Consider the following 13218-nt stretch of genomic DNA (forward strand, 5'->3'; position numbering starts at 1 on the left):
CTCTCCCAGTCTCGGGACTTTCAGTGTTAGCTATTTTTTCTAGAGACGGACATTCCTTCTTAGATTGGCCCCCAACAGGGCTCCAGGGGCCCGAGGCTGTCCTCACAGGTTTGGGGGGGACCAGGTCTGTGACACTGTGGTAAATGGCTATGGAAGAGGCAGTTCAGACACTAGCCGTCTTTTACGGGGGAAAAGGCTCTGCAGTGGTTAACGGTCGGTACTTCCATTTCATTATCCAACAGTGAAAGGGTTTCATTGTGTGTGCAAGACGAATGTGTATTAGCGGTGACAAATGGGGTCTTTCATTACACGCCGCACTTCGTCATACATATGTTGGATTAAAGGGTTCGCCCTGGAAACGCGTACCCCTGCCCCCCACATCTGCGCGCGTGTTTTTTTTTTTTAATAAATCTGATTGCAGGAATTTATTGCACTACCGGATTTAGGAAATTATGGGCCTTGATTGCTGCAAATATAATCGGGTGATCTATGCAGGAGGGTTTGTGGAGTTATTGTCCTGGGGGGTGGGGAGCCCTGTTCAAGTCCATGCCAGCAGCATGGGCCACACAAACAGAGCGTTCCCCGGATTATGCAAATGAGGCATGACAACTCCGGCTGAATTGTACTCCTCCTGTGAAAGCCTCCGTGACAGCGGAGAGAGCTTTGAGAAGGGCGATCGAGCACATAGATCCAGCAGCAGGCCCCACCATGATGTGTGCGTGTGCACACACACACACACACACACACACACACGCACGCACGCACACACACACACACGTCTATCCCTCTCCCTCTCCATCCTTGGTCTAGTGTAGTCAAACCCTGGTCTGATGCCTGAGTGAGTACAGTCAGGCCAGCCCCACCACCACCCACCCCGCTCCAATCTGTTCCTTTTCAATCAGCGAGGGTTCTGGGAGCCCTCAGTGATTTACCGTGGGGTACGCCGGAGGTCAGCGTGCTTCTCTTCGGCACCTTCATTTTTCCAAAATTTGCTGGAATTAAAAAGCCATCTATATCTTAAGAGGCGAATTTATGAACCTTTAAGGGAGAAAGCGGCAGTTGGAGCTGCGCCCGCCGCTGATGTATGGAAGCTGTCGGCGGCACTCGCGAGCGGGGGAAAGTGCCCATACAATATGCCACGCGCTGCTATTTTGACACGCTTTGGAGATGTTTTCCTCAGTTACTGACAGGCTTATGCCATCACTCCTTGGAAATTTAAGAGGTGGGGCTATAGGGGGGAGATAAAGAGGGATGAAGGGGGGGGTGTAGATAAAACGTCCTGTTCAACTTTGTCTGGCCCAGCTCCTAAGAAGGAGAAAAATTCGAAGGCCCAGTGTCCTGGGGACCTTTTGTGTTTCATCCCTTTGCTATGTTTTGTTTTGTTTTTGTTGTTGTTTCTTAATTTTTCATGCATGCCAGGAGTCAATATCTTGCCTTTTCTCAGCCCTGTAAGTTACGGAAACTTGTTCAGAGCCCTGTTGGACAATAATTCAAAAGCAAAGAGTAGAAGACAAATCTCAATCTCAATCTCTCTCTCTCTCTCTCTCTCTCTCTCTCTCTCTCTCTCTCTCTCTCTCTCTCTCTCTCTCTCTCTCTCTCGTTCCAGAAGGAGCTTAATTCTGTCGCCTCGGAGCTGTCTGTGCCACAGGAGGAAAGCGAGCATTCTCCTAAACGTTTAATTGAACTCCGCCGGGAATTTAAGAAAATTGTGCCAGAGGTAGTGTGTGTGTGTGTGTGTGTGTGTGTGTGTGTGTGTGTGTGTGTGTGCCGCCTCAGCAGTGACTGGGAAAGAATGCAGCTCCTCCCCCACCCCGCCCCCTGAACCCCTACCCCCACCCCGCCACCCCATTCAAACTATATTGTGAAAACTGTAGACATAAGTGACTAACCAGAAAAGAAGCTAATTAGCCACAAAGATAAATCACAGCCCCAGCCTGTCGGCTGTGGCAGCGTTGGGGGAGGGAGGTCCCCAGCGCTGACTGGAGCCGCCCCTCCCCGTAACCCCCTCCCCACCAGAGTCCCTCCACCCAGATTCTAGGCGTCTAGGATCTGCAGTCAAAGTCCTCATCTCCCGGGGTGAGGTGGTTAGCATTTGATGGCGGCGAGGCAATTTGGCTGGAAGTCAGGATCGTCTTCTGCCTGCCATTGGGCCTGGGAGACACAGCTCTGGAACCCACCCCTCCCTGCCGATCAATTCCTCTGTCCCTCCCATCCCCACATCAAGGTTCCAGACCCCAGTCTGGGCTTAGAGATGCCAATACCCAGGCAAAGTCCACTCACTCCCTCTCCCTTGAGGAGCAGACCAGCCCAGACGTGTGTCTGTTCTTTCCTGAGGTTGAATGTAAGAATTGTATTCCCCTCCCCAACCCCACCCCTGCCCTCAGGGCCCCTGTTGCTTCCCAAATTTAAAAAAAAAAAAAAAAATACACAAACACATACACACACACACACACACATATATATAAAATTTTAAAATCAATGAAAGTAAACAGAAAATGGAGGCCTTGGACTTGCGTCACTTTGACACAGTGACACAAGACAGTGTAGGCAACAGACCCCAGGCCCAGCCCTCAGCTCTAGCCAGCAGCCACCCTTCTGCAGGTGACTATCTCAGCTTTCCCGTTAGAGTATGCTAGACCACGGAGGGAGGGGTGCTAAGGGTGGCTCCTGACAGTGGAGGAAGGGCCTCGGGTATGAGCGGGAGGCAGGCAGGCCGGGACTGAGCCTCACACCTGAAGCTGTGGAATTACATCATGATGTCATAAGCCACTGCGGTTCTTCCGGGTAAGTTGGGAATGAGGGTCCAGCTAGGACTTGTTTCTGGGCTAAGTCTAGAGAGAGCTGCATCATCCTCTAGAAGATGTGTGTGAAAAAGACGCAGAAGACACCCAGACGTGAGTGTCCCCTGCAGTCACGGCATCAGCAAACACAAATAGGTCTTTCTGAGATGGGGTCACGTGTAGCCCAGGCTAGCCTTTAGTCCCTCACCCCCATGTGCTGGATTACTGGCATGCACTATCACACCTTGTTTTTGGGACAACTGGGGTGGACCCCAGGGCCTCATGCATGCTAGGCCAGCACTCTGCAAATCGAGCCAAGTCCCCAGGCCTTCCCCTCTCTTTTACACAGACCGGAACATGTTCTTCTATGAACAGTTTTCTCCCCACATGGAGAGTGCCTCTGGCCCTCCCATAGCTGAATGTACCGTAGATCTCCACACACTTTCTCTCTCTCTCTGGTCCTCTCAGACCATCTGCCCCGCCCCCTTCTCCCAGCATAGTGAACTAACTCAACCTCAACCCTTGGTGCGCACGGGAGCTCTCAGGTGAGGAAGACAGTCCAGGCCAGGTTTTCAGCCTGGGAGTCTGACTTACGTAATTTCCGATGCTACATAAAATTATGCAATTACATAATTAGAAGGGATAAATTTCCACTCCTATTATAGCCGCGGCTCTGGAAACGCTCACGTTTGGAGCCCATCCGTCCCGATGGAAGAGTCGTGACAGTTTTATTTAAGATCATCGTCTGGGGGGTCCAGTCCACCTACTTCACGCGTCCCTCCCACCTTCCCCTAGGACTTACATGGTCACGGTCTGGGATGGGACTTGGCCCACGCTCCCTTCCACTTCCTCTCCTCATGGCTCTCAGAGGTGAACCCCTAACCTCACTTCACTATCAGGTTATGGGAAAAGCCTATTGAAGGTATCTTGAGACTTGGGCTCAAATTCCAACTACAGTGCCTGCTTACTGCTTCCCTTACCAGGACAGCACCCTTGGGCCTCAGTATCCCCCTTTATAAAATCAGGGACCAGTTGTGTTTGACTCTCTCCAGCCAAATGCTTCTTCTGAGGCAGTGGGTCTATGCTGCTCCCCGAGGCTTAGCCATTGTCCCCCTGTGCCAACCCCTCTAGTCAGTGCTATACTGAACGGCCCCCTTCTCCTGGTGACATCTTGCCTCTGCACATCAAGCCTTGAGACCCTGACCTTGAGCCTCCCAACTCTGCTGTCGCCCAGCCTGGCACCTGAAACCAAAGCCCTGGACACTGTCTGTGTGTCCCTTAAAGAGCCATCTTACAAGCAGGCAGCAGCCACTCTGGGAGGTCCCAGAGACAGAAGTCAGTATGGAGGAGTAGCTAGGACCAGAGCAGGGACCTTGTCCAAGGGAAGAAACAGCAGGGAGTGTCCCGGCAGGGGGTATATCCCCCCACCTGGTTATGGCATTTCTCTTTTACCCCCAGCCCACCTCCTCCTTCTCTTTCACTTCCCTGTCACCCCTCCTACCACTTTACCCCTTCCCTAGAGCTTTTCTTGTGACTTTGACGGATCCTGGCAGGAGGAAGTGTCCCCTGCCAGGAAGTGGATCCTTGGGGTCTCGAAGGTTTCAGCGTTGTCATCTTGGAACACTCACCTCTGCTGAGTGCTGGGGGAACCCCAGAGACTACCCCTGAGGTTGGAAAACCCAAAATTGGGACGTGTGGGTGTCTAGAGCCAAGTCTGCCTGTGTGCTCAGAGCACTGGTGAATCCATAAACAGCCACGTCCCCAGAAATCACTCCATGCCCTGCTGAGGAAACACAGGCAGGGATAAAGCTGATTCTTGGCAAAATTTAAGATGCAGATTCATGGAGATGACTCCATGGTAGGGAAACAGCCATGTGGAAGGGTCAGCCCCATGCTGTGCCTGGAAGGGACTTCCCCAGGGGACTTTGCCCTCCTAGCGCTCAGAGTGGAGAATCAGAGCCAGCTCTCCCCCGCCCCATGCCACAAGACCTACCATGCCACACACAAAGACAACATGAACTCCATCTTCCCAGGACTCAGGAGTACTCAGGAGTTCATGAGTTCAAACCAGTCTGAGCTACATAGCTAGACCCTGTCTCAAATGTTAAGAGTTAGGGCTGGAGAGATGGCTCTGTCTGCTCTTCCAGAGGTCCTGAGTTCAATTCCCAGCAACCACATGGTATCTCACAACCATCTATAATGGAATCCAATGCCCTCTTCTGGTGTGTCTGAAGACAGTGTGCCCACATACATAAAATAAATAAATCTTTTTTTAAGAAAAATCAAGGGCACGGCACCTTGAAGGCTCAGTGGTGGAGCACCGTATGCTTGGTTCCATCCCTAGTACCACCAAAAAGAAAACAGGTGTGCCTTTAGGAAATTCCTTCCCTTGCCTCCCTCTCCAGAATGCTGTGGCTTTAAAAGCTCCAAGAAGTTTTACAAGAACAGAACCTTGTGTGTCTGTGTGCATGCGTGCCTGTGTGTGTGTGTGAAAGGTCGGGGGTGGGCTCAGGACACTCGCTCTGTGGTAGACCCTCTGCCATCTCTTTCAGGGAATCAGAGCGATGGTAGCCCCGGTGCTGAAAAGCTTCCAAGCTGAGGTAAGAAACAATAGCACTGCACCTGGGGAGAAGGGGGATGATGTATCCTGGGCTTCCTTCCCCGCAGGCTGTGGCTCACCTCCCAGGCTCTCCCCCCCACCCCCCCATCAGTTGAAATCTGAGGTCTGCAGTAGGTGACACCCCCACACACATGCTGTCCCAGTCAGTCAACGTTAGCCCCACCAAGTCCCAGGGGCGTCCAGCCTGCCTAGCACGTCTGACTCCCACCACTCTCCGAGTGAAGCAGGCTTCATGGCCTTTGCTACAAGGCCACGTGACAGTGGCTGCCCCCACCCTCCCATCCACCCCATGACAGCGGAATGTCCTACCATCTTCTCTGTGGTTTTGATAATGGGCCTTCCCCTGGCAGAGAAGATGCTACAGTCACGCTGGGCTGAGGAGGGGAGCAACTCTAATGCCCCTATAGACAAGGGCTCCCTTCCATCTCAGGTAGACCCAGAAGCCCCTCCCCTGGCAGCCCTGAGGTAGAGGAGAGGGCTCCTTTTCCTTCCCCATACTTCACAGCCATCTCACTCTTAGAACCGCATACATACATAGTGCCGCTTCCGGATACAGGGTGTGGGCGTGGCTTCGTGCGGGCGTGGCTTCGCAAGGGCGTGGCTTCTCTAATGGCGGGAACCTCCGTTTCCCTCGCTGTACCCTGGGATTAAAGAGACCTGTGGTCCTTCTGCGCTGTTTTGGATATGCATAGAGAAAGAGAATGAAGGAAAGGCATGGATGTGCCCATCTGACTCTCTCAGGCTGTCACGGGAACCAGTAGTTGAGGTTACTGGCTGTGTGACCTTAGGTGCGTTTGCGTGACCTCTTCGTGCCTCCTGTGTCCTCATCTGCCAAATTGGTGATGACTTTCTCTCTGCCGTAAGACTGAGGCGGAGGGAGAAGCAAGGTGAATGTGAAGGAAGTATTCAGAACGCCGCCTTGGGTGTTCAAAGCCTTGGATAGCTAAGATGTATTCCCAGCACAAGGGAAGGTAGAGGCCCTCCTAGGCTGCGTGGAGAAACGATCTCTCCCCTTCTCTGTGGAAGAAATACTTTTCCAAGCCCTCGGTGATCAGAAGACCCGAGGCACAGCCTCATGGATGGCGGACTTGGAATTTCAGCTTCATTCCTTCAGCTGCGTGGCCCTGGGGAGGTTCTTCGACCCCTCTGGACCTCAGCTCTCCTCCTGGGTAGCCACAGCCACAGCCTGGTGCACAGTTGATGTCCCTAAGGACAAGGAAGGAGAGAAGTCTTAATTGGAGTTCACCGAGCAGAGAACTGGCTTCCCATACCACCTCTCCGGCCGCGACCCTCAGGACTTCACTGTGTTCTCCTGCCTTCCTTATGATCGCCGCACTGAGCCACCACGGCTGCAGGTCCCTCCTCACCCCCGTGGGGAGGAAAGCAGCCACCGAACCACACACAGGTGACTTTCACAAGCATCTTCATCAGTTTCTTTCTCGCCTTCCTGTCCAGCAGCCTTGGTGTGCACAGTTGGGGTCTCCCCCCGACCCCTCCCCGCCACCTCGCATCACTTTTTTCTTTCTTGTGGGAAGGGAGAAGACTCTCCCTGACACAGATCAAGGCTTCCTCCATTCCTCAGAGGACAGTTAAGGCCCTCCCATCCCCCCACCCCAGGAAAAACAAAAGCTAGCCAGGGAAGGTGGCTTCTAGAACCCAGCTTGAAATGGCCGAAGTTTGCACATCCTTGCACGGAGAAAGGGAACCACCCCGAAGGCCCTGCTAATTATAAAAGTTGCTTTTATGAAAGATAATTCAAAGCAATAATTTAGCAAACATAATCAAGCCACGCAGATGGGGCCGCTGATGGATGGATTGCAACATGCAATTAGCGGCTCTCGCAGTTACATGTCATTAACCCTCCACGCGCAAAAATTATTTTCTCATTATTAGTTGAAAAGGTAAAATTAAGCTGACTAGACAGTAAAGGAACAAACCACAATTAATTACCTTCATTTATTACAGTCATTATCTTAGAGTTATTTTTGCTTGGAGACAGAGAGATGCAAACATCTAAATTAAAAGTTTTGTTTTTGCTAAATCTGAGGTGCGACGCTTCCAAGCAGTGTGTGCGTCAGCCTGCCCCGTAGACCTCGGGACCACACTAGCGGGTCTCCCGTCCCCAGATTCCACTTCGCAGGGTGACCTGTGGGATGGTGGAAGCCCTTCTGGCTGGCCTGGAGCGGGGACAGTCACTTGAGCCTAACAGGAACACAGCAGTTCGGGCATCAATGAGTTGACTGATAGAGATCAATGAGTTGAAGAGGTAGATAGAGATTTCTGGGGTCACTGGCCAGCCAGTCTGGCCTGCTTGGCAAGTTCTAGGCCAATGAGAGACCCTGACATTCAAAGTTTCTCTCTGACTCTATATGCATGAGTGCATGCACACGCGCACACATACACATACACATACACACACACACACACACACACACACACACACACACACACACACACACACACATTGTGATAGAATCACGACTCGAGTTTGTATAGACCACCCCAGGCCAATACAGTTCCATGTGGGAGAGGTTTATTGAGGACAAGGGAGACAGAAGTGGGGAGAGAGAAAAGAAAAAAAAGAGGAGCGGGGCAGGAAGGGCCTGCCTTTTATTTAAACGGTGATGTAACTGCTCTCAGGTAAAGGTGGGAGCTGAACCAAACGGATGCTGGGAACGTATGGCCATTGCCATGGCAACAGATGTACAGGGGTCCCTGTTGCCTGCAGGTGACGTCACTACTGGGTATGGAAGCAAAAGGGTTCCTGATACCACCTCCCCCACACACACACATGCTTTCTCAAACATACTGTAGATACTCTCAGAGTGTCAAAAGCAGTCTGATGTCAGCCTTGGGAGGGCCACTGGTAACCTCTGCCCATCTCGGAATAGAGACAGCAGGCATTTTCACAACATACTCTAAAACTTTCTGGGAAAGACAGAGCACCCTCCCATTTATTGGATGGTACTCTCTTTGTGTCAGGCTCCTATGAGGCTGGAGAGAGCTGAGAGCTGGTGGTCCCTAGCCTTGGGAAAGTCCTGAGCACCAAGCTCTTCTGTGGAGAAGTTGCCCCGAGGGGGACCTGGTGTGTTCTCCCTGAACCCTTGTTGCCAGACTCAATGGTCCTGTGATGGCCATGAAATTCCGTCCATACTGACCTCATCTGTCTGCATGGGTCCTTGAGTGCCCCATGTAGCCATGACTCTGTCTGTCTTTCAAGCCTGGGTCTGCTGTCACAAGAGCCCAAAGTGACGGTGATATGGGGCCAGTGATATGGTGGCCCTTAGCTTGCCTGGTAGTTCCACTTCCTAATATATCCTGCTGGCCAGCGCACTCCCTACCGGGAGAAACAGGTCACAGTGCTACCCCGAGAAGCAAGGCCAGGAATCGATGGCTGAACTCGGTTGGCTGCAGGCCCAGTGCCACTACGTGTGACCTAAGAAACATCGAGAACAGCCCAGGTGTGCCACTGAACTGTGAGTAATCGTGCTAAGGGGTGGCTTAGGATCGTGGTTACTCCAAGGACAAAAGGAGACCCCACATTTGCAGCGAGCCTCCCCTCTCCTCCCTTCTCCCTGCTCATCCCCACCCAGCTCCCTTGACAAAGATGATTCTTGTCACCATAGCCAAGTCTACAAGTCTCTCTGTGCATGGGACCACAGATTTCTCCTCAGGGCTCCAGAGGATGGTGGCCGGTGGTTGTGGTAGACACAGGGATTCCACTGCCCTCTGAGTCCCAGGCAAGGGGCATCTGCTGTTGGGAACTCAGGAACTTACCCTTTGTGTGTCTTCTCGTGGGTTGGTGAGCAGCTCTGAGACCTGAGTGGCTAAGGGAGAGGGGAACAGGCCTGATAGCCATCCTGGGGCATAGGGTGGATTGTTGGGGAGAGGGGACACCTGGCTCTTGCCGTCTGACCAGGTGGCCACCATGGTAGCGCTCAGCCTTGCATATGACGTAACAGACATGTCCAACCTTGGCTGAGTCACTCTCTCAGTCGTCGGAAAGATGGGTGGTGGCAGCCGGCCACGTACATTTTGGGCACCCCCTGGTTGTAGGTGTAATGCGTCGTGATGTATCGTCTTCCGTGGCCTTCTAGAATCTTCTCTGTAGACTTTGTCCAAGCAGACAACAGTCTGTCTACCTTGGTGCCCCCACTTGCCGGTGGCAAGGGACTGGGATGCCCCTTCCTCTGCTGTGTCTGTGGTGGCTGCCGAGGCCAGCAGGTTACAGAGTCAGTGTGAACAAGCCAAGACCCTCAGAGTATACCTTCCAGCGGGCTCGCTGTGGCCGAGAGCGCTCACTGGTTGCCACTTGACACAGAGCCAGGCATGGCACAGAGGTGGGTGGGCGCTGTCTTCCTCATAACCGTGGCAACTTTGACTGTTAGTTTGTTACAATTGTCCCAATTTCGGAGGGTCTGTGGTTAGCCCTAGTGGGGAAACTGAGGCTTGGAGAGGTGAGGCGCTAACTGATATGTATCAAGGGTCCAAGTCTGGAACTGAGGTAGGGAAATAGCAGTGGGGATCTGAACGTTGGGTCCCAGGTGACTGCACAGGCTTCCCTACCCGGTATTAAATGGAGAACGCCATCGAGCCAAAATTCAAGGTCTCGGGGCACTTGACTGTCTGACCAGGTCCCCTCTGCCCTCTGTCAGGCCTGGCCTGGCTCCTCCTACCTCAGGGAATTAGCATTCTCTGTTCCTTCCCCCTGAGAGTACTTCCCTGTGTCCAGTGTCTCCCACAAGTCAAATCCAACCACCCCAGGAACAGGGCAGTCACTGGATGCTTGGCCAGCAAGGCACGTGGCTTTATATCTCTTATGAGAATGGGGTGTCGGAGTGCTCCAGCCTTGGGGCTGCCTCAGTGTGGGCCATCACTGAAGGGGGTGGGTGGGGGGGAAGCTTTGGAACAGAGGCGGGACCAGCTCCATCTCACATTTTAAGCAGACTCTGTGGGAACCATTCACCTGACTTCAAAGCAGAGTCAATGGGAGCTGCTGGCCCTTGCCTGCCCTATCACCTACCTGTAACTGTCACCTGCCTGTGACTGTCACCTGCCTGTGGCCCCTGCTCATTCCCTGCTTTCTAACTGGTCCTCTTTCCCTGGAGACTTAATCCCAGGCCTCTTTCTTTTCTTCCACCATCTCTGTTTCATTCTCTTCCTCTCTGTGGCTCTCCCAGCAGGGGTTTGACCATCCCCTTCCCCCACATACAGTCCCAATGAACAGACAAGGCCAGGCAAATCTGGTCCTTGCTCATTGGGACCTCCCCACTCCCCACTCCCTACCCCCCTCCTGGGAGGACAAGTGTCAGGACAAGCCTATGCTGTGCAGCTGACTGGCACGGAGTTTTATCCCAGTGTGGCTTTTCTTGGCTGTGTGACCTTAAGCGAGTCACTTAACTTATCTGGGTCTGTCCCTCCCCATCAAAAGATTGTCTTTACTTATATGTATTTGATATGTATGTGTATATATACACGTGCATGCATGTTCGTGTGTGTGTGTGTGTGTGTGTGTGTGTGTGTGTGTGTGTGTGCATTACAGCACATGTGTGCAAATCAAGGGTTGGTTTGAAGGGGTCATTTCTTTCCTTCCGCCCTCTGGGTCCTAGAGATTGGACTCAGGCTTGGTGGCAAGTGTCCGTCCCCACTGGCCTCTGCTTTAAATGAAGATCCTCATGGTGGCTACCTGGTTAGGCTCACGGGGAGCTCAGTAAGCCGATACTAATACGAGAGGAGTAGAGAACAGAGGCAGCTGGCACAAGTCCTGTGTGGGAGGCGCCACTCACCCATTTCCCAGGTGAGCTCACTGAGGCTCAGCCTTGGCCTATAAGGCCCAGCTCAGACTGGGACCAGTAAGGCCTTACGGCTCAATACTGCAAGCGAGGCACAGCCTAGACTCCACCCTTCTGTAGGTCTTAACTCGCTCAGACAGGGCGAAGCTCTTGCCCAGGGCCACACAGCTCTCTACCCCTAACATTGAGTCTGGGAACTGCATTTCCTATACATCGTCCATTTGCATGCCTCCCCATACAGGGGAGCCAAGAGGTGCTGAGAAGGCCAGGCTGGGGAGACTGTAACATACGCAGAAGTGAGATTTTGAGTGGGGTTGTGTGAGAACGAAGTACTCAATAGTGTACTTAGATGTCTCCTTCAGCGCGAGTCAGGTACAAGCAGCGGCCATGACCTCCCTGCTCTCAAGCCCACCCCCACCCCCATGGTGTCACTAGCCTGTCCCCCTAGCTGTCCTGCCAGCTGGGGTGTGAGGCTCCCTGGAACCCGCCTGTCCGTGTGAATTTGCAATTAACCCACCAAAGCATCCTTGGGCTGTGATGCTGAGTTACAACCAAATTAAGAACCCGCAGCTTTCCTCTTTGATTCACACTCTCTGCCTTATCAAATAAATTATTAATGCTTCTGTCCCCGCATTAAGCAGCCATTCCGGGTCCTTCTCATTAGAAATAACATCATCTAAAGAAGGGTATTGATTGTGTGTGTGTGTGTTTTTTTTTTTAATCTTGGAATCACGGACGTGAAGCCCATATTTACATGGCGTTCCCTTTAACTGGCGTGCGCCTGCTTTATTTTTATGTTATTGATCGTTTTCTGACACGAATTGCTTTCTGGCCTTGTGTGTATGTTGTAAGCCTTTCTATCCAGCAAAGGGATGGGCTGGGCCCAGCCCGGGAGAGCGATGGCTTCGTTGGCTGGGTGGCAGGAACAATCCCGCACATTTAAGAGCAATTAGTCTACCCCGCTGCCCAGATGCTCATGTATGAAAATTTACAAGGCTTTTAATAGACTGAGCTCTGGGGCCGGGAGAGCCTGGCGCTGGGCAGATGAGGCTACCGGGTATGTGTCCATTGAGCTGCCTCCGGGTCAGACTGGGGTGGGTGTGCTGTGGAAACTACTAGAAACACAGACCACCTATTCCAGCAAAGGTTGTGCAGCCCAGCACACAGTCACACACTCAATGGCTCAGTTGAGGATTATCAAAGGCCTTCTGTGTGCCAGGCACTGAGCTAAGTGCTGGAGGTACACGTGAGAGGTCAGATTCCTCCCAAGCCTGGTGCCCGGGAAAGAGGAGAGTGGGTGCAAATGCTGCGTCATACAGACCTGAGTTCTTTTGGTGGCCCTGCTTTCGCCCATGTTTCTAAATGAGTCTCAGTTTCCCCATCTGTAGAATGGGGAAACGCACACAGCATCTGCCCCTCAGGGAGGTGGGGAAGATTCAGCCAAATAATGTTGTTTGGGACCTGGTTGTTCAGCCTGTCACCCACTGGATTCTACATAGCTTCCCTAACGTCTCTAAAGCAGAGTGTTTTAGACTCAGAGCCAGCGTCACCATGGACTCCCAAGATGGGGCTCCCCCACCTTTCCCTGTTGCCCATGGTGGCTCTCAATACCTTTCCACTGTAAGGGGACCCCTTCTGTTCACTACTCTATCAGACCTCATTCAGCAAAGAGTGATTTGGCGCTGGCTGTATACCAGGTGAGTAGCCAGCTACAGTGCATATGTGTGTAGGTGCGTGTGTGTGAGCACGTAGGTGCACACGTGTGAACATGTATGTGGGGAGCCTCACTGGGATCCGGGGCTTGCCAATTAGGCGAAGCTAGTCTGCCGGTGAGGAGCTGAGAGCTGGGAGATGCCTGCCTCAGTCGCCCCAACATTGGGATTCTGACTGTGTGCTGCCCGTTTTTTTTGTTTGTTTGTTTGTTTGTTTGTTTTGTTTTTAGATGTGGGTTCCTGACATTAAACTCAGGTCCCTATGCCTACAAGGGAGCTACTTCACTGCCTGAGTCATCTTCTCAGTCCCTGAA

General features: G+C 52.5%; 1 protein-coding gene across 1 annotated transcript in view; it reads left to right on the top strand.

The window, feature by feature from the left end:
- Cux2 (cut like homeobox 2) overlaps window positions 1–13218 on the top strand; it is a 190329-nt gene that overhangs the window by 122082 nt on the left and 55029 nt on the right. Inside the window, exons 2-3 of the mRNA XM_032887241.1 lie at window positions 1607–1717; window positions 5333–5380. Of these exons, the coding sequence (XP_032743132.1) occupies window positions 1607–1717; window positions 5333–5380 (159 nt within the window). The remainder of the gene's footprint in view (window positions 1–1606; window positions 1718–5332; window positions 5381–13218) is intronic.

Source organism: Rattus rattus, chromosome 16 (genome assembly GCF_011064425.1).
Source record: "Rattus rattus isolate New Zealand chromosome 16, Rrattus_CSIRO_v1, whole genome shotgun sequence".
Classification (NCBI taxonomy): Eukaryota; Metazoa; Chordata; class Mammalia; order Rodentia; family Muridae; genus Rattus; species Rattus rattus.